The 20,695-nt window shown below is 46.7% G+C and overlaps 6 protein-coding genes across 6 annotated transcripts; 5 read left to right on the top strand and 1 right to left on the bottom strand.

Moving 5' to 3' along the window:
• Window positions 1-561: 561 nt before the first annotated feature.
• F5147DRAFT_659427 (uncharacterized protein) lies at window positions 562-1,953 on the top strand (the record flags this gene model as incomplete). The annotated part of the gene is made up of 3 exons (XM_041434592.1): window positions 562-1,010; window positions 1,061-1,155; window positions 1,202-1,953. The coding sequence occupies 3 exons, from the start codon at window positions 562-564 to the stop codon at window positions 1,951-1,953; spliced, it is 1,296 nt and encodes a 431-aa protein (XP_041284715.1).
• A 37-nt stretch (window positions 1,954-1,990) lies between these two features.
• Window positions 1,991-2,491, top strand: F5147DRAFT_781935 (uncharacterized protein; the record flags this gene model as incomplete). The annotated part of the gene is made up of 1 exon (XM_041442720.1): window positions 1,991-2,491. The coding sequence occupies one exon, from the start codon at window positions 1,991-1,993 to the stop codon at window positions 2,489-2,491; it is 501 nt and encodes a 166-aa protein (XP_041284714.1).
• A 2,821-nt stretch (window positions 2,492-5,312) lies between these two features.
• F5147DRAFT_765032 (uncharacterized protein) lies at window positions 5,313-6,174 on the top strand. The gene is made up of 2 exons (XM_041440738.1): window positions 5,313-5,425; window positions 5,488-6,174. The coding sequence occupies exon 2, from the start codon at window positions 5,621-5,623 to the stop codon at window positions 6,101-6,103; it is 483 nt and encodes a 160-aa protein (XP_041284713.1). The 5' UTR covers window positions 5,313-5,425; window positions 5,488-5,620; the 3' UTR covers window positions 6,104-6,174.
• Window positions 6,175-7,879: 1,705 nt separating this feature from the next.
• Window positions 7,880-8,936, top strand: F5147DRAFT_588873 (GTP-binding protein; the record flags this gene model as incomplete). Its single annotated transcript, XM_041432123.1, has 5 exons — window positions 7,880-8,032; window positions 8,088-8,120; window positions 8,171-8,343; window positions 8,390-8,472; window positions 8,530-8,936. The coding sequence occupies 5 exons, from the start codon at window positions 7,880-7,882 to the stop codon at window positions 8,934-8,936; spliced, it is 849 nt and encodes a 282-aa protein (XP_041284712.1).
• Window positions 8,937-12,400: 3,464 nt separating this feature from the next.
• On the bottom strand, window positions 12,401-13,394 carry F5147DRAFT_659424 (uncharacterized protein; the record flags this gene model as incomplete). Its single annotated transcript, XM_041434591.1, has 5 exons — window positions 12,401-12,481; window positions 12,516-12,540; window positions 12,616-12,910; window positions 13,047-13,274; window positions 13,370-13,394. 5 exons carry the CDS (start codon window positions 13,392-13,394, stop codon window positions 12,401-12,403), a joined length of 654 nt encoding a protein of 217 aa, XP_041284711.1.
• A 5,848-nt stretch (window positions 13,395-19,242) lies between these two features.
• Window positions 19,243-20,428, top strand: F5147DRAFT_659423 (uncharacterized protein; the record flags this gene model as incomplete). Its single annotated transcript, XM_041434590.1, has 5 exons — window positions 19,243-19,375; window positions 19,446-19,551; window positions 19,597-19,675; window positions 20,015-20,190; window positions 20,248-20,428. 5 exons carry the CDS (start codon window positions 19,243-19,245, stop codon window positions 20,426-20,428), a joined length of 675 nt encoding a protein of 224 aa, XP_041284710.1.
• Window positions 20,429-20,695: the final 267 nt, after the last annotated feature.

Raw genomic sequence — 20,695 nt, 5'->3', positions numbered from 1 at the left:
CCACCCTTTCTCTATACACTATGAAAAATATACAAGATGGAATTGAGATGGAACGGTTCCCACGGTCACAGCATCATCGCATGTATTCAACGAGTCGTCGGTATCTAGTCTACTTCATGTTCCAGAACGTGTCTAGAGTAGCCTGCTTGGCATTCTGAATTTCTTCGCGTCGCAAAACCCCTCTGAGCCTATGAAGATTGTGAATAATATCAAAGGAGGAGTCTGCATTAACTCATGCAATGCATGCTGCCTCGAGTTGTTCCCAGAGCTTGATTAGCTCCATGGTACTCAACTTTGGTTTATCGTGACCAATGGGCCAGGCTTAGGACGCGGCTGGCATTTTTTGGTGCTACACACCATTGAGTTAGTACTAGATGCGCATTAATGAAAAAATTTCATGCACCCCGGGCCTTAGTAAACTAGGTGTCATACTGTATATTAATGGTGTTCAAAGTAAATTTCACAGAGCTTGCTAAGCTCGGTAAAGCTCGGTAAACTCGGTCAAAAATAAGATTTGTTACACTACGGCTTGGGCCGGCATTGATCGGAGTCCCAAAAGACATGCCTGCCCTACGACCACGACTTTGTTGTTCTGTGCGACTACAGATACAGTCTCAAATCATCTCCCCGCGACGTTGCAAGACCGGGCTGAAATTTATGGAGCCACCACCAGCTCCTCCTGCATGGGGAAAGGGAAAACGCGGCAGAGGAGGTAAAGATAGAGCTACTACTTCTCCTACTATTTCTATCAGCTGGCAAGCGGTTCCCCAGTGGACCAATAGGCTGGTTGACTACCTCGTTGGACACCCACCAGATTGCCGCATTCTGTTCGCCAGTGAAAAGAAGAATCCAGCCAACCATGAAGCTGAGGGCCGCCCCTCAGGCAAAGACAAAAATGAAATCCATGCTGTCATTGCAAGGGTTATTTTCTCCGACGATCCTCAATACGCAGTGCTCTACACGTCGAATCCCAACAAATTTCGGGACTCTGTATATAATCGCATCGTGGCGTAAGTGATCCCCCCTATTTTTATAATCATCAATGCTGATCTGATCAAAGCCTCCGCACTAAATTTCGTGACATTCGTGCTGAATTTGAGTCAACGGGTGCAGGCATCGTGCCCATCGATTCAGAGACAAGCGTGAATTTGCATCGTGAGTCTTCTCCTCCCTACACGAATTCTTCTAATTAAATTTGTAGGTAAATACGAGAAGGACTTTCCCTGGTACGATCAGCTCTACTCCATCTGGGGCTCCCATCCATCATTCTCCGCCAAAACGTCATCGTCAAAGCCGGGCGTTGATCACGCGAGTGATCTCTTTTCTCTCACCCGTCCTTCGGGTGGCTCTCTTCATCCCCCCGCTTCCCCCAGCACTGATCCTGGCTCTCCCATGGAACTTGGCAACACGCCTCTCCCCAATGCTCCAGCTGGCGGCATTGCTGGGTCCTCAACTGGACCCACTTATGGCTGCCTTCCTCCAAACGCCCATGCAGGTGGTGCTGCAGCCGCAGCACCACCTACCTCCCCCCAATTTTGTCACACTTCCCCTGCTCCTGGAGGCAGTGGTGGTAGCCCTTCGCAATGGAACTATGTGCCACTGCCCCCAAGCGCTCACACCAATAGTTCTGCCGGGTCCCCTGTTTTTCGTTTCCCACCGCTTCCCTCCGGTGCTACATCTCACAACGGTTCTTACTCTCCCATCGCTCATTCCCCCACTGATGATTATAATTTCGATGGTATTTACGATGACAACCCTCTTGCGGGTGAGATGGGGGATCTTAATATGGATTCCCCGGATGAAATTACACACGACGACAGCAACACTATCAGCCTGAACAGCCCGCCAAGACGCAGGGCTGGGAAGAAGCGCCAGGAGCCCCCTTCCCCCCCCCTCCCCTACTACTACCTCTCATACGCAACAGATGCCCCCCCGCACTTCCATCCAGCATGATCGTGCTACATTCAAGTCTCATGTTAGCCAGGTGATGATGTGTGAAAAGAGTAAATCGGGCTCTATGGCATCGTCAGGGTCGCGCTCGTCGTCACACTCTCGAAAGCCATCATCATCTCACGAGCCGTCATCTCAACAGTCCTCCCCGACAGCGCAAACATCTGTCTCGACGACACCAGCAAGTTCAGTCTCCAAACGCCTCCGGACAGAGATTCATGAGCAGATGGATGTGCTCAACGACGACCTGGAAAGTATTCATTCTGACAAGCTAACCTTATATCAGCTGAAGAACGAGCGCCTTATGGTGAAGCTCAACGCTAGTTGCCAGGACAAGGAGCATCGTATGATGCGTGAGGAGCGTATGGATGAGCGCGCAGATGCTGCCATAGTCCATCAGCGCATGAAGGAGGCTAAAGAGGCAGATATTCGCCTACGTGAAGCGGATGCCGCCGCTTTTGCCGTGGAAGCAGATGTTCTATGCCTCCAGATTCAGTGGGCCCAGCTCAATGCCCAGGGTGGCAAACCTGCTGGTACCTGACTTCTCGTGTCGTCGTCATCATCATGTTCTTGCGCCGTCGTCATCATCATGTTCTCACGTCGTCGTCGTCATCATCATCATGTTCTCGCATTGTCGTTGTTGTCGTCATCATCACGTTCTCGTGTCGTTGTTGTTGTTGTCATCATCACGTTCTCGCATTGTCGTTGTCATCATCATCATCACATTCTCGCGTTGTCGTTGTCGTGTTCTCATGTCGTTGTCGTTATGTTCTCGCGTTGTTATACTCTTACATGTCTTGGATGTTATATGTCTTGTTATGTTTGCATGTAGTATTCTCACATATGGCCACAAGTTGATCACTAGTTGTAAAATTTAGTAGTACATTTGTTTAGCTATACACAATGTTACTCTGCTTGTTTGCTCAATCTGCCTGATGGTGTGCTTCTGAATGAGGGCTATCAAACAACAAATCCATCAGCCTTGCCCTGTGAGCTTGACCTGGAGTGCCTTCATAAGACCTATCACCTACTACTTCATCACCATCTGGTCCTTCATCCTCATGGCATATAGTATTGTTCCCCTCTCGAACAGCCCATACAAGTGTGGATTTCTTGCGAATCTCCTCGAAGCGGATGATCATATTATGAAGGATTAGGCAACACCTAACCCAATGCAGAGTGACCTGAAGATCCTTCTGGTTCTGAAGTGGGTGCCTAAGTTCCTTGAGAGACTGGAATCGTCCTTTCAAAGCTGCGAACACATGTTCAACACGAACACGGACCTATATGAATAAAAAATCAGTGAAGATTGCAAAAATCAGCAAAAAAAAATTAGAAATACCCGAGAGAGGTTAATATTGAAGGATTTCTGGTCCCTGGTCAACCTCCCATTACGTGGCTTCTTGAAAGGGGCAATGCACCACTTCTCAAGTGGGTAGGCACTATCTGCCCAAATCCAATGGTCCTCTGGAAGAAGAGTGTCATGCTCCTGATAAACACGAGTGGATTTGAAGGCATAAGCATCATGTGTACTGCCAGGGTTACCCAGTGAATAATCAACTATGAGGAGGTTATGTTACGACACACGGTCGTGTGCGACTAGGATGATCTAAACAGCGACAACCACGACAGTGGTACCGAGTGCTGAGAGTCGTCGGCCTTTACAAACAAGCAAAGGTTGCATACTCGAACGTAGCTCGTGGTGGTTAACGAGGGGTTACGCTGAGATGATAGCGGTTTACAGACAGTGAGAGGCGTCACTGAAGGTACGAGTCGATGTCGAGCAGGTAGCTTTAGCGGGACAAGGAGTTCAAGGGTAAACCTAGTAAGATTAAAGTGAGGAACGTCTACTTTAATCTTCGACCTTATATAAGGCTACTCTTCGTATCTAAGCTCAGCCTAAAGCTGGGTTCTAATCTGCTTATCTACATGAGTCAGAGATAGCGTCCATGAGGCAGGCTTCTATCATAGATAGGATCCATGAGGCATCCTTCTATCAGTACATGAGGCAGCACGAGGCTTGCCTTCTATCTTGATAACATAAATAGGTCTTCTAGACCTATGTCATCATGTGTCGTCACGTGCGGTCCAGACCGCTTATCTAAGCCGGCAGTTGCCGCTTATCGTCTATCATCATCTATCGTTATCTATCGTCATAGAGCTGGTGAGACTCCGGTATCGTCTATAGCCGTGTGGTGGCAGAGGGCTGTCTGCTGGCAGGGGACTCATGCCATGTTACTGTAACAGGTTATGGGGCATAATGATTGCCTGAATTTTTCATTGATTTCTAACCGTTAGAATAAGAGAAAAAAAATACCTGACAGTTGAGGGAATAGTTAGACTTCCTGTCATAAAATGCCTCACCATAAAGACCAGGTTTTTCATACAAATTAATGGCAGAACCATCAATTGCAAAAATACCATTTCTCCACTCAGGGCAGGACCTAGCCTCAACAAATTGCCGAGCACGCTCAGCATCTTCAGAGTCAGGAGTAGGAAATTGGATGAATGTATCATGCAGATCAAGGAGGGCAATCATGACACGGTTGCTGCAATTGATTACTGACCCCACACTAACACCTGCCCATTGACCCACATCTTCTGGAGAAATGGCATTGCCATAGTGTCCAGCGCGGTTGAGAAAAATGGCTAGTTGAATAGCAACTGGAAGCTGGGGGTTATTGGACTGATTAGTGAAGATGGGGTGACCTGAGATGTGATCAAGGATATCGTCAAAGATCTCTGGATTGACGCGTAGTTTCTTCCGGAAGAGATGAGTGTGAGATGTCCCAAAATCATGAAGGAGGTGAATTTGAGGGGCCCGCATAGGAGGTGCATCTGGCTTTTGAAGGACATGTGCCCTTAAGACCTCATCGCGAAGGGAAGTGATAGTGTCATGAAGGCGGTCGTAATGTGCAGCAACATGGGTGCTTTCATCATACGAGTCCGAGTCCGAGTCCAAGTCCAAGTCCGAATAGTCAGATAATTGTGGGGTAAGAGGAGATGGAGGAGTGAGGACCATATCCAAGTCAGAATCAGAATAAGAATCAGAGTCGGAAAAGTCAGATAGGGTCATAGTACGAAGCGCATGCTTGTACTTGGAAATGATTAAGGCTAATTCTGCCTCATCCAGTTCATCAAGCAGCTGGTTGCGTAGGGAAAGATGGGGCATGATGAGGTTCAAGAGACACCAATATGAATATGCTTATCGATCCTTATCGATCAGCTTACCACTCCGTGTGATGGAATCCAAATATGGGGTCGGAGTTTAAAATTTCCTTTTGTGGTAACAAGCACTCTGGTGCAGCACCGGCACCATCAACGACGACGACACTCTAGTGCCCGTTCGGCATCTCTCACACCATCCACACAAACTCCCTCAGAGGCTACTCATATTCAAAAGCTAGTACAACCTACTGCTCCTCCACCGGAGCTCGCCAGGGTGCTGAGGAAGAATGAGAGCGCTGCATTTTGGGTATGTCCTCCCTCCTTCATGACTTGCGCAGTAGCTGAGATACGCGATCTTCCCGGTTCCGGCATTTTCACGATTCCTCCCACCATCGTGTAAAGACCTCCAAGCGGCCATGTACTAGGGCCCAGTCTCATTGCGAGTCAACACTCGTGCAGTGCCAATGCGCCATCGTCGTACCGACATCAGGAGACCCTCATCATGTTCCTTTGCCATCCACCAGGGGAGTCGAGGACGGATCTCATAGTGCTCTTGTGGATAATATGGGACCAGATCATGCTGCCCATCATCAACGTCCTCAAGCACGTCCTCAAACTAACATGCCGCTCTCGAATCCAGTTGTGTCCGACTGCAGCTTTCACGTCTATTCCTCTCCATGCAGCTCACCCGTTTCAAACAAAGGCAGATCGTTTGAGGAAGGAGCTATGCCTCGAAGATCTCTTTATTTATTCTTACATGCCGTCACTTTCACTTTCGGCTCTGATCAGACCTAGACAGTTGATGAAGAAGTGCGTGCCTCCGTTCTTTGTGGCGATCGGACAGGGTCAACCGGGTGCAGGGAAAGGCAAGGCGCTCTTGGCCGTTGACAGCGAGCTAGGACCCAAAGCAGCCTTACAATTCGCATTTCATCATGAGAGACGAATGTTCGCAGGCTTACGATCCTCTCTGAAACGGTCACTCTGATAGTTTGTATGTAGCTTATTTTGTACTTAGTACAGTAATCCATCTGCACATCTGCGCCTCTTCACCTTCCCAAACACTAAGTCTCTCTTCAAAGTCCGACTGCGATGCCGAACGGAGCCGTACTTGTGTTAACGTTTTTCAGACCGATTTAACTGACGCTTTACCGAGCTTTACTGAGCTTAGCGAGCTCTGTGAAATTTACTTTGAACGCCATTATTGGACCACCAAACACTATACATTATACATTATACAATATCCTGGCCATTTCCCCGCATACCACAATGGGAGCCACCCAAACCCAATACAATATGAAAAATATACATTATTACCATATACGTTATGAGCAAGTCTACTGTATTGAATATTCTTCTGGCATGCGGGCGATGATTTTGTATTAAAAGTCTCGACTTCAGCGCAAACACCACGTCTTAGATGGTGCCCGTGACTCAGCGTTCAGCAGCAGGTCACACATTCAATGTCTAACTCATCCAAATGACCATCTAATGAGCATGCAGGCACACTAGTTATTAAAGTGCGGTGCTTCTTTCCATTTCAACTTAGCACCTACAATTTCTTCCTTTTCAGATGGCCTACAGTCGGAAGTCACTGTCTACTACTCGCAGAAGGCTATCATGTCCTATGGATACAACAGTCGCCTCACTCAGATGTCCTTGGATGGTTACCACTTGAATATCGACACCGGCAGGGAGCAGCAGATACGATCACCCAATGTTTAACGCTATGACCCACAAATCTGTCGACATTATCCGAAATAGCTGGATTCAAGGCATACAGTCACGTATATCTTTCAAGCTAGTGAGTCTTAACTTGCATTGTGAGTCCTCATACTTACTGCCAACGCATACAATTTGTATGTTTCAGGGGAAAGGTCATGCACTGTGCTCATGCGTGAGTATTTAAGGGTTCTTGGGGCGGATTTTGTAAAGACGCACGCCAGTTCTCCGAATCTACGTGTATGTTGCCCAGTACGTCTTCTGTGATACTTGATGATATATGCGCCAATTTATAAAGTATGATGGACAGTCGAACTCTTCCACGGACATGTACCAAACCTGCCCCAAGCTATCTATGAATACACAAGCTCCGGCGGCCTGCTACATCGTCATTTTCCTCAGTACCAACGAGTGTGGTGGACGTTCGAGTTCAGCCAACGCGCAGCGCCTATGGATCTGTTGCTCATTAGTCCATACACAGGACCACCATCTTCCGGGGGAGAACTCTAGACGTACAGATCCTGTCGATCGTCACGGGATATCACTCATTCTAGAGGGTATCTTACATCCCGATATGCTCTTGTGTGCTCTCAGACGTTTCAAGCATCAATCATTCAGAAGACCTTGGAATATCGATTTCACCTCCATCTACAGAGATATCCGGTATCGCTGCTTTTCAGCTGGACAGGTAGGGAAGAGAAAAATTGCGTCATTTCCATCGTGTTCTGATTATTCAATACAGTTCATATTTCTATCAAGGTTTTCGTTGTTCGACATCGTTTATTGTGTAATCCTTGTGCTTAGTCGTACGAACGATTAAACATTTGCAACTTCGTGTCTATGCGAGAGTATAATCAGTGGTCTGATGCAGGGAGATAGATAAGAGATAGACGCCGTGTGTAGCTGTTGTGTGATAAGCCGGAGCAGCCCTTGCTTCGTGTTCGTTCGCTGTCATATCTCGCCACGACCTCATTCTGTACCACAGTACAGCTTTCACGATAAACCAAATCACCTCCACTTCAGGGTACATCAAGATCTTTCAATGGCAACCATCGACGCCCAGGACCTCAAACAAAGAATTGGGCGCTTTCGAGTTCTGATCATGGGGAGAGCAAACGCAGGCAAAACGACTATTCTTCAGAAGGTCTGCAACACCACAGATCAACCAGAAATTTACGATACCAAAGGAAACAAGGTGCGGGTGATGATCTATGTCATATACGCGTCCATCGCTGATCAATCGCGGGTAGATCGATACTGCCATTGTGGAATCATCAATCAAGGTGCGTGCACCATTTGCCCTATGGGCATACATGCGCTGATGGATGCTCAGCGCGGGAATCACGACATCATGAACGAGATGGTGTTCAGGAGCAATCCCATTTTCGTGTTTCACGACTCATGCGGTTTCGAAGCGGGGTCTGAAGAAGAATTTGAGAGCATGAAGAAATTCATCTCAGAACGCGCACATGCGACGAAATTAGAGGAGCGAATCCATGCCATCTGGTAAGTAACACCCTTCTGACATTCCACGCTTGTTTATTTCCACCAGGTATTGTATTCCAATGGACGATCCATGTCGAACCTTCCAGCGCTCAGAAGAGAAGTTCTTCCTGGAGTGCGATACTGGGCGCGGTGAGCTTGCAACTTCATTGTCACTTGCCGTGCTTGGACTAAATGATTAATCTCCAGTTCCTGTGGTCATGATATTCACGAAGTTCGAAGCTTTGCGTCCATTCGCTTGTGGAGAAATCAAGAACAAATTAAAAGGGGTATCGGGTGAAGAACACTCAAAGAGGATTGCCGAACACGTTGAGGAACTGTTCACTAAGACAGGTATCTGGGATCGGTTGCGCAACCCTGAGAACCGTGCCCGCCCCAAGTCCTATGTACGCTTGCAGAGTAAGTGTTTCAGATCAATTTCTCCCATGTCAAAGTTAACATTAGCAACCGTCCTAGATATGAACAAACAGAATACAAACTGTGACGCTCTACTGGAAAGCACCACTCTTGCATTGGATGATGAAGAATTGCAGTTGTGCTTGGTATCGACGCAACAATTGAACATGGAGCTTTGTATCAAGTGTGCTATCACGTGAGTCGCAGATTTGCAAGTCACATATTTTTATCCCAACATCATCTAGAATACTCTTGGATCGTGCGCATCAGTTATTTGGGCTACTTCGATTCGATTATGGAGCCTATCAGTATGGAATTGCTAGGTGGTTTCCACATCTCAAAGTAAGACAAAGATTGATTCAATCTGACGATTCCCTGGTAATGATACTCATGGATGGTAAATATTGAAGTGCTGGAACTATAGACATTCTGATATATTTTCCTTTGTAGACGTCCATTGATAACAGCTGGTAAGATTGCGGTTTACGAAGCTCGAACAGGATGGACAGCGCTGATGCCTTGTTGCGACTCGCCTGTTGACAGATTGTAAGTGCCTTGATGGTTTCTAGTCCTCGACCCATGCTCATGATCCCCATCCCTCGCTGCTGCTCGCCTGTTGACAGATTGTAAGTGCCTTGATGGTTTCTAGTCCTCGACCCATGCTCATGATCCCCATCCCTCGCTGCTGCTCGCCTGTTGACAGGCGGTAAGTGCCTTGATGGTTTCTACTCCTCGACCCATGCTCATGATCCTCATCCCTCGCTGCTGCTCGCCTGTTGACAGGTGGTATGTGTCTTGATGATATCTACTATTGAAATGATACTGAATAGTATAATAATGTTCACTCATCTTCATAGCCTAATGTAAGCATTTTCTATTCTATCAGAGAATCGACTCATCATGACTCATCATGCATAGTTCGTTGAGTGTCCATCCTTGATGATATTTTCCACGTTCATTCATCTTGCATATTTCTTGCTCTGTGCAGAATGTGAGTCATTTGATCCTTATAACGCGAAGCATCTAATATATCGATCGTTTTGATTCTTTCACCATAGGAATGTGAGTATTTTTCAATCGCCAAGGGTTCTTCCAGTCGCATAATACCTTGTATTCATCATGTGTTCGCAGAATGTATGTCAATCATGTCCTGTTTGAAATGATAGTACTCCACTGACAAACAATCTTACTTAGCTCGTACGTCCATGGATGGTATTCACCATTACATAGTGATGCTCATCTGGTTCCAACCCCTGACAGTTTGTAAGTTACCTGAGCACAGCGGTCATGGTCTACAATTCTGGTGGTTAATTATTCACAACTGTCACGTCAACCAAATAGAACGTGCGTCTCTATTATTAATCAAATATTAATTTGCTACTCATGATTCTGACATTCCTTTGCCGCAGGAGGCAAGCACTTTTACTATGTGGAGTTGATTCTGATACCCATACTTTCAACCTTTGGCTAGGCCGAAGTCCAGCAACAGGACATTATCCACATCCTTCAACCTTTGGTAGGTCGTTTTTCCTCCATATTGATTCTCAGCACTGTAAGAGTGCAAAAGGCTGCGAAAGGTTCAATGTTCGCAAATCAAATAATCCAGACTGGCATTGGTTAGTTCCTCACCGCATGCCAAGTAATAGTCTTGATGACAGGATGCAGCTACTATCATCGTCCTCGAGTACTCTGCCTTTCTCCCGAACAACTTGAAGGACTTGGAGCGCGTCAAGTCTGCCGTGGACTACTACATGAAATCTCCGACGGCTGTCGCAGTGGAGAAAGGAGCGAAAGAGATTTGTCGTCAAGGCTACGACAGGGAGGAAATGGGGAAGAAGATTTTTGAGTTCATTCTTGAAAATCGCTTGTGTACGTCCCTCGCTTGGTTGTGAACCTGGAAGTCGAAGCTTACTGACAGCCTGCAGCCAAGGACTTGACTGAGAAGAAGTAGATGATGCTCGAGCCAAATTTTCTGTTTTTCGATGCATACTATGCACTCGTATTTTGTATGATACCAAGCACGCCAGTTTCAACTCCTTAGCAGTGCAGACTGTGCTGTTTCCTTGTTTTCTGATGCTCTTCCTCATGCTATCATGATGTACTATACTTAGCACTCCAGTTTCAATTGCTGAGTGCTGCAGACCGTATTGAGTTTCAACACCCATTTTTCGTATTTCATCATATCGCGTTCTGTTTTGTGCTATGTAGATTTAGGCTTGCGCTCGTCAAATAATCGTTGTTCATTCTTATTTTCAATCATGAGAATTCGAGAACTGGCTCGGTATGCTTTAATGCTGAAGCGGAAGGGCATGCCGACTGACAACATTGTCGGTGCTCGTTGGGACAGCATGCAGTCTTGTACATCAAAGTCTGGTAGACCGCAGTAGATTGAGAACAGATAAATCATCCAGAAGGGAATCACAGCATTGTATTATTGTCTCGTAGTTTCTCGATGAAGGGGAAGGTATCGGATAGAGAACCAAGATGATAGGAAATGACGCAGACGTATCCAGTCATTGACAGGGTCGTGAAGCGTGGATATGCTGTGGACACAACAAGGTAACACTTGAATAAGTTGAAGTCGGATGGAAAAGGTACTAGACAATAGAGGCTAGACACGAGTAATTGTGAAGATGAGAAACATTTTCATGACATGGGACGCACCATCAAGTGTACTACGTCTGCTCTGCGCGGTTATTACTGAGTCCATCCTTCCATACATCATCAAAGGTGAAGGTGTTCCGACATCTTGGTCTGCGACTCCAAAAAGACGTGTTCAGCCGTCGGGTCAGGACAGATGGTGGTGTCGCTGAAGACCATACGGATGGATTTTCCATTTTTGATATGTTGACAGGCATGGTAGGTGTCTTAGCGCTTGAGGTTGCATGGCAGGTGTGGTCACTGGTCCACCTTCGGGATGTGAATTAACGACATCTGGTAGAGTGAAAACGGGTACCAGTGCAGTCACTGCTTGTAGGCGACCAAGGACCATGAGGATGTCACTGGGGTTGATTTAGATAGCCTGATCAACACCACGGCGGTGCAAGAATGGTGACAGCCAACAGTGGTGGATTCGCTGGACGCTACCATCATGGAGATGTCTCAGAGTCACTAGTACTTACCGAGGGAAAAGTGATTGTGAACGTGATCGATTGATTCATGGGTACAGATCGCGCCGCTGACGCACCAGTTCCTGACTCCGCCTAAACTTCCTCTTTGTGTTTCCTGTCAATGTCATTTTTCGAAGCACTCGTCGTTGCGCTCAGCACTCAATATTAATTTGCAATATGTCAAGCTTCAAGCTTTCAAGACCTGCAACCAAGAGGTGAGCAAAATAAGAGTTCTTGACATACACCTGACGTAACTTCGGATGGGTCCCCCCCCACCATGACAGCATTACAGTCACCGTAATTTAGCCATATATAGTAACTATTTCGATCACAAATGAGAGGTCTGGGAGCAACAACATCGATTGAAAGCAAGTGATACAGAAGCACACAGTGATAACTATGACGCAGCAAGACCATCAACAAAACAACACATAGTGTATATGATCATATATGGTCTTGTGAAGCTTACATTACCACGCACGTCTGTTTACCATATTATATGGCCTTGCAGCGATCTTGTATGAGTGTAGCAGACAGGTGAATTTCTTGTAATATCAAGCCAGTGTTATGGAGACTTGCATGGATGTGGGCAGACTGGTGGTGACTTGCATGGCCGGCAACAGGCTGATGGTTACCTGTATGATAATTAAAAGACTTTCGTGGGTTTACATTCATTACTGCCGCAAGGCCAAGTCTAAAATCATGTTCATCGACTCTCACTTGAATTTCAGTGTTGTACACGACAATCAGTTGCTAGAGCTCTGCATACCCTTCATACTCATCCATAGCATCGTCTTCACCATCCTCCAGTCCGACCTCGTCATTAGCCTCCTCAAGACCATCCCCTTGTTCTTCATCTTCTTCGTCGGTCGCCTCTTCTTCCTCGTCAAGGCCCCCATACCCATACTCATCCATCTCGGACTCGATATCGTCTTTGTCTTCATCGCCAGTAGCTTGATTTTGTGCAGTAGTACTAGCAGACCTGGCACTGAGCTGTGCCCCCTTATTGATGCCACTTTCCAAGTCTTCAAAGTCTTCCTCGCTGTCATCTCGAGTGATTTCATCTAGAGGGTCGCAGTCCTCCAAGAAAACTGCAGTCGACTCGCGAGTAGACTTGTGGCCAACCCCACCACCGTGGAACCTCATCATCATGTCTCTATCGACGAATCTGAATCACGAAGGTCAGTGACAGTCACTGACAGATAGTGCTGCCGCAGTCCGGTCCAGAACCATGGTTCGAACCGGACTTTTGGTCCGGTTCTCCGCGGTTCGGTCCATGGTTCTTGCGCCAGCTAGAACTGGACCGGAAAACGGTTCTCAGTTCTAGCTCTTCCCAAACGGTCCAGTTCTGGTTTGGCCTTCCCGAACCATTCCGAACCCTTATCGACTTCGACTTTGACAACATCTGCCTCAACATCAGACTGTCGTCTTCGGGATTCACGTTGTTGATTAATCAAGCTACATTTAGCCTTTTCGAAGGTAAGCACTAACTAATTAAACTCTCAAGTCTCTCACCAACTCACCTCTATAACAGGAGGTTCTGTTCATTGAGGACCGGCTACAACACTGCGCAAGACTACCTTTTACATCTCAAACACGTCATCAAGCACCAAAACATATCCCGGCACCATTCATCACTCGACAACCTTCCAAATATACCCCGACGATGTCGAAACGATAGATCCACTGCAAAACTCGGTCAAAAAGCAACCAATAGTCTACGGATTGCTCAAGTCACGGTGGAGGGGTAGGAGCTGCAGCCGTACTAACCCGCAAAGGCGTATACTACAATACCATCTAGGATCCGACCGCAAGCACACCGCATACAAAGCCGAGGTCATACATTGAGACTTGAATGAGCTTTCGCTAATATGCTCGAGTAAAAGTTGTGTCATTCACACAGCAGGGAAACTAACATTTTACCACCTTTTTCCGCCAGTGAAATCACATCCTAATGGCGGTTAACCGGCAGCTTACTTCAAATTGCTTGTCTGGATCAGACGCCGCAGGTTCACATTCCCCACGGTAAGCATTGGTTATTGTGTTTTATTTCATTCTCACCATTTGTATAGATCAAATCAGTTAGCTCTTGGATCGGCGGCTACAGAGGCAGAGAGGGGTATGTAGCCATGTCATTGGAGTAGCTACTCAATGTGTAAACTAGTATTTCAATGTTTTTTTTTTCATGCTCGCCGCTGAAAATTTTCGGGTTTGGTTCGAGTTCAGACCAGAAAAAAACCGAACCGGACCACAGAGAACCATTCTCTGTGGTCCAGTTCTTGGTTCTCGTCCAGGACCCTCTGAACTGGACCAAACCGGACCACGGCAGCACTACTGACAGATGTCAGGAGTACAAAAATAGCATACATATTAACATAGAAAAATTTCCAGTCTTTGTCTTTGTCGTGTAGCGGACGAGCAATTGAGGGTGGCAGTAATAGACTAGTGCGACCATGGGCAAATGCAGGTATCAGGTGAATGCCTCAAATAATCTGCTGTGGATCAAGAAAGCCAAATGCTCCTGGTACATCAGCGGGAATGAACCCAAGCCTATGAAGACACTTTGCCTTCCATCCAGACCAATAATTATTAGGATCATGACCAAACCACCGAACCCACAAGAAATCCATCTGCCGTGGTTTGAATGAGGGTGCATCCCCACCTCTATGGATGATGTTTGCGTGAAACACGCCCAGGATACGTGCATACCAGTATGGATGTGTGTCGTCATCTTCATGTCCGAGAACCATGACATCTGCATGCATGTAGGGATTAAGAGAATCTTGAGAGTGACGCAGATCATATGTCGTGTAATTGACACGAATGACCTTGTGCTGGAATATGCGGTCATTGACGAACAGGACTTGGGCACGCTCGGCTGAAGAGAACTCTGTCTCGTCACCATCGTATTCACAACCAAGTATGTGAGAAAGGAGGTGATCTTTCAGCCGAGGAAGGAAGTCCTTTAGGAATTATGATCATGAGCACTGCTAACTCAAAGAAACTGACAGCTTACATTTAACGCAGGATCGTTTGCATGTTTGATGAGCCATCGGGGGAGATTCAAGTGGTACCTCATGCCATTGGAGATGTGGTAGTGTGACATTGGGTCTGAGTAAGCCAAAGGCTCCAATGCTTCAAAGGGTATGTGAAAGGGTGCATCTTCACCTGCCGTCGTTGTATGACCAGGTCTATGGACTGTTGTAGACTTGCCTTTCTCCGATTTTGAATTGTTGTGCTCTGCCCGAGCCATTTTGAACAGAATCCGTTCACGATGTTCCTGTTTCGCAATTACAGATGTGAACTTTGCTTTGCTGACTCGCGGATAGAATCGTTTGACACGACAATGTTCAAGCTCGCCCTGGAATATATTGATTCAGTGGCAAAATAAACCAAAACTGCTTCTAGAGCACACCGGTTGAGTTGTAAAGTTGTCCGTTGTTCCAAACTGACGAATAGCATCTACATAGTCACCGAGGGCATGGAGCTTGTATGTCTCAAAGTTGAAGCGTCGGATCTTCGGCCCATCTGTACCTCGCCTTGAAGTCGGTGCTGCAGACTGTGAAGGCCCTTGTTTTGCTGCCTGTCGAGCCTTTCGGCGTCCATGAGCAGCCTCCTCGCTTGGTAGATCTCGTATCTCGAACTCTTCCTCAGTCTCCTTGACAAAGTGCCTGAGAAACCTTCCAAGATGTGTCGTGGATGTGTCGAGAAAGCCAAGTGTCGTGTCAGTATGCATTCGCAGTTTTGCAAGGCCTTGCCATGGTGCAAGTTCGAATAGCAGATCTAGCAAAGGTTCATTCCACCGAGATGGAAGCAGCAACTCAAAAACGGGTATAGCACACTGTTTTGTCAATGTTAGCTCCAAGCGGTAACTCCACATTGCACAATGGTTACCTGCAGCAAGTCTTCAAAGTCCCTCGCTGCGAGACACTTCATACCTGAGGCATTGTTACTGAATCGACGTATTGTACCCCGTCCGAACGTTGGTACTTGTCGATACCTGTAAATTCAGTCTTAATATGAGGATGGTGTAAGATAGAAAATAGGCAAACCATTCATTTAAATCCTGAATTGTATCGTTCCCGTATGAGTACAAAATCCGAAGAAGATGAGTGAAGATGGCCTTCCAGACTCCGAGCTCGAACTCATGGAGTAGGTCAGGTACGAAAAGTGAATAAAAATTGAATCCAAATTGAGCAAGTCGAGTCGAAAATGCACTCTATTAATCTGTTACTGGTGACCATAATGCAATTGTGTGAGAATGACAAACCGCAGTAGAAATAAGAGATTCTGGGCCAAGTAGACGCTTGACAAAAATACTAGTAATGTTGGTACCCTTCACATACAGCCAGTTACGAACCCTCTTGATTGTTGATCGTAGGCCATGACTATCTTGGCGTGCATCTCGATCGCGACGGCGCCTATCAGCGCAAGTGCCAAGAGCTCCGATCTTGTCCTTTGGAACTAAACATCGAGGGCAAGGACATTTCACCAGAAACTTGATACAGGCCAGAAGTATTCTGCAGAGTGTGTGAAGTCAATATGAAATTCGAGCTGGTGAAGATTCTGTGACTCACTTTTCGGGGTAGTCTGCAGAATAAGTAAAAAACCGGGGAAAGACTCGCCGACAGATACCATCGAGAAATTCAATGACAATTCCAAACTCGTATGCATGCATGAAGTCATCATCCATGAGGAGTAGCCAGATGGCTTGCATAACCTCATGTCGGCAGTGCGTCAGTACTTCAGCAGTTGCAGGTTTGTCAAATGCTTGCTGATAAAAATCCTGAATCATATCTGTAAGCTATTAAAAGGTTATCAGTGGGAAATGCACGGCATCTCACAATAAACTCACTTTAGGAATATAGGCAAGATGGTGCACAGCAAAGCACGATGGCTTGCCCCGAACATATTTTGACTGATTCCCAAAATACATATATATGGGCCACAACGATGCAGTGCCAAAACTAGCGAGGTGTGTTGAATCCGACCATAGCATAATCGAGGCGACTACCGTCTCGAGGGTACAGCCATCAACTTTAGGTGTAGATGCAATCTTGCGATGCTCATTGATCATGGCTGGGGACATGTACAGTTCTGAGTATACACGCTCCACAGGTTCATTGGGCGATGCTTGGAAGGAGGTTTCAAATGGCGTGAGATGAAACTGTTCAGCTGAAGCTTCACAAAGAGCCGTTTTGATGACTTCTAATGGGCGGCGATAGAAGAGTCCAGGTACAGCAAATTTGGGGGCAGATTCCTCTGAAGGGTGCTTGACACCATCAGCAGGTAAACGGATCTTCACTGAGGTCTCTATCCATCTGTCAGCTGTTGAAAACGATGAGCGGATGTCCTCTGGATTACCCTGGTAATTATCCAGGCGTTCCAGCTCCTTCGAAGCACGAAACCCTTGCAGGTCCACCTTATCAAAATCCTCTGCAAGGATCACCTCGTTGACGAGGCGATCAAGTTCAGCAAGGGATTTCATAGTCGACCCTCCATAAAACCAACACATTAAGCGATATGTGGTTGCATTCAGAAACAGTACAAAGAAGTTCTCCTTCTGTGTTTTCATCGACGCACCAAAACCGGACCACCAAGGCCTCGAACCAGCTGCATGCTGCTGCACACGTGCAAAGTGTGCTGAGTCAGAAAGATTGGCTAGGGAGGTTATTTCGTCAGGGTTATATGATGGGAGTGAGCCTGGATATGTTCGAAAAAGTCCATAGTGGTCAGGTTGCGTGGTGTATGACTGCGGCGGTGTCGGAGAATGCAATTGAACACCAGTGGGTGATGATTCTGGGGGAGAAGCAGTAGGCACCTGTGGTGGTTGGGGAAGGACAGGTAATGGAGGGAGGATGTCCCAGTAACGTTTGGGCAGTCGACGAGCATGGTTCGGTAATCCAGATGGGCGAACTATGGGTGGTGGGGTTGGCTCCTGGAAATCCTAATATCAGGCATTAAATTCTAGGCCCCAAGAGTTACTGAAAAACATACGGGTATCTCATTGTTGTCTGGTGCTTCTGCACTCTGTTGCCGGATTGCCTCCCGCTCCCTGATTGCAGCATCTTCATCTTCTAGCCTTCGCACCTTGGCAGCAAGCTGATTGTCCCGGTCCTGACGCCGCTTTTCAATTAAAGATGTTATTGACCCTGCCTCCTTCCGTGCACACTTGCCACGTTTGTGATTCGAAAGGCCCCGTGCACTGTCAAAGGTAGCTCTGCAAACAGAACATGGGTAGCTGACCATAATGGACATACAATCAAGGGGCTTGTCAATAGCAGTCTGATACTTATATCATGGGTGAGCGCTTGATAGGGACACGGTCCGACCATCTGTCACGTTCCAAACTGCAATTGACTGATATTATTAACTTGCAGACACGCTGCAGGCGAGATCATTGGAACTTACAGACATGCTGCAGACAAGATCACTCGATTGGATTCAATAAATCTTATATTACAAGCATGTCCATAGCCATATTCAAATAAGGATCAAAAGCAGGTCCAATCGCAAGTGCGATATCGCCAAAGCATGATAGTATTGGTATCTTGACATTGCGGTTAAGAACGTTGCTCTGCAGGTTCTCAAGTAAAACATTCATGAACGCGCCTATTATCTTCGTGTGCTTTGAGGGCGGGATACAGGAATGGCAGGAAGGCGTTGAAGAGACTGATCAAATGCAAGGGGTGAAGGTACGAGGGCGGGTGAACGTGTGAGGGCAGTTGAAGATGTGAGGGCGGGTGAATATGCGAGGGCGGGGTGAGAATGTGAGGGTGGGTGAGAATGTCTGATGTCGTGCAGAGTTCGTTGATGACCAGCGCGTACGCTCCCCCATATGCGGGAGGCGAAACACTGTGAGACGACATGTAAAGAGAATGCAACGATGACGCCGGCTGTGAGAACGAGTATGGGGCTAAGCTGCTTGACATCGTATGCAACGAGGAGAGCATATCAGGAGAGGTGTGGGTGATGCAGTGAGCGCATTGTAACTATGGTAGGGTTAGGGACACGCACCTTCAGGACACCTAGTTAGGGATTTGCACCTGCAAGGTGCTGGTACCCCATGAGGGCGCCTAAGACAAGAATAAATGAATAAATATGTATATATGCCAGATCATAGGTGCTGGTGCGCCGACCTCCAGCACAGCCAGCACCTCCCAGGCGCATAAGTGAAAATTAACCTATAATAAAAGATAGAATTGTTAGTCGGATATGAACAGAACATGCTCTCAGCGCTATAGGTGAAGATGCGAGAGCGGGTGAACATGTGATCATGTGACTTTCAAAGCCAGCCGGCAAATGCCGGTAATGGATATTGACGCTACAGTTGCGCTATAGCCTTTCATTTCTACGCTCATTATCACACCTCCACCACAACTTTTCAATTACTACAATGTCTTCCTCGGCCGTTCTATCAAACGTCAAGATGCTCCAGGATGTTATATTCATTGAGATCGATGGCGTAGAGTCAGCATGGGACACTTATTGTTTCGCCCTAGACATTGAATCTCCGGGACCAAAGGTACGTTAGTCTAAATTCTGTTCGCTGATGCTTGTGCTAATCTTATTTGTAGTGAGTGGTTTTTCGGATCAAAGACCCGGCTGCAAGCGGCTCTGCAATATCGGAGGAACGTATGAGTGTCAAGGAGGAAGTCATTGGTGTCAAGATTGAAGACCAGGACGTCGGCCTCAGTGAGCCAAGGTACGAGTATCATTTGTTTATACACTTAATCTCATAGATTTCTAGCACTCAGTGTGCCGCATCCCCATGCCACCTACTTACCAGGCGCGCAGATAACCCACGAGACCCAAAGGATACTAGCGAGGTATGGGGCTATTGGGTTTGACCATTCCCAAGCTCATGGATCCCCGAGGTACAAGCAACCTTGGAGAGGATCAGGAATGGTCCACAGTGTTAAGTGCCGTCGCGTATAATTGCAGTTTTTTTTTATTCTTATTTGTTGTCGCGCACTTGTACTCACTGTTATATCACTTCCCATGGACACTGCCTCTCGTAGCACTTATAGCCGTACTGTTTTTTGTTGTCATACACTTGCGCTCGTGTCACTGTATTGCTTGCACTCATTGTAATTGTAACATTAGACTTCGTTGAACGTTGAATGGCGCATATAGTCACTCGCACTAAACTTTGACGTGTTGGTAAGTCAACAGAACCAAACAAACAATGCGTCAACAAGATTCCTGAATCATATTTACCCCTTACCCGGAACCACATCATGCCCGAGAGCACAGACCAAAACAATCGATCCGAGGACTCTTTTGAGGCTCTTCTCTGGAGCTTAGATGATACTTCATCAACCGGACGCAAGCAGAAGAAAGTGTAAGTCACCCATATGCGAAATTGAAAGACTGTGACTTATATTGACTATCATTACAGGAACCCACTCGATCCTTACCTAACTGCCGCTCAATTCTTCCGTCTAAACTACGACCTTTTGCTAATGTTTTCATTATTCTGCGAGATGGAATACTTGCTGAATTCGAGCCCGAGGATGCTGATCATGACCAAGAGCAGGACGAAGAGTTCATTTTCATTCCAACTAGCCATTATTAGCTAATGGTTCATCTGTCGCAGAACACGAGCCAACATCTGTTTATGACATTCGCAAAATCGATTCCGAACTTCAGTGGCCTCATCGCAAAACTCGAACGAGAACCAGAGTCACTAACTAGTTTCCTCAAATCGGTAAGCGCATATATGCACTTTTTAGCATACATTTGCATACTGACATTTTAGATGGAAAGTGCAGTAAATGCAGCTCGTTGCGACGATACAGGATCTCTCAAGCATGCCGGACTTCAGTACATGCTCGACGACCCAGCCA

The sequence above is a fragment of the Suillus discolor genome, assembly GCF_016758755.1.
Source record: "Suillus discolor strain FC423 chromosome Unknown F5147scaffold_164, whole genome shotgun sequence".
Lineage (NCBI taxonomy): Eukaryota > Fungi > Basidiomycota > Agaricomycetes > Boletales > Suillaceae > Suillus > Suillus discolor.
Note: the sequence above shows the minus strand (reverse complement) of the source record. Positions and strands in the feature narration are given on the sequence as shown.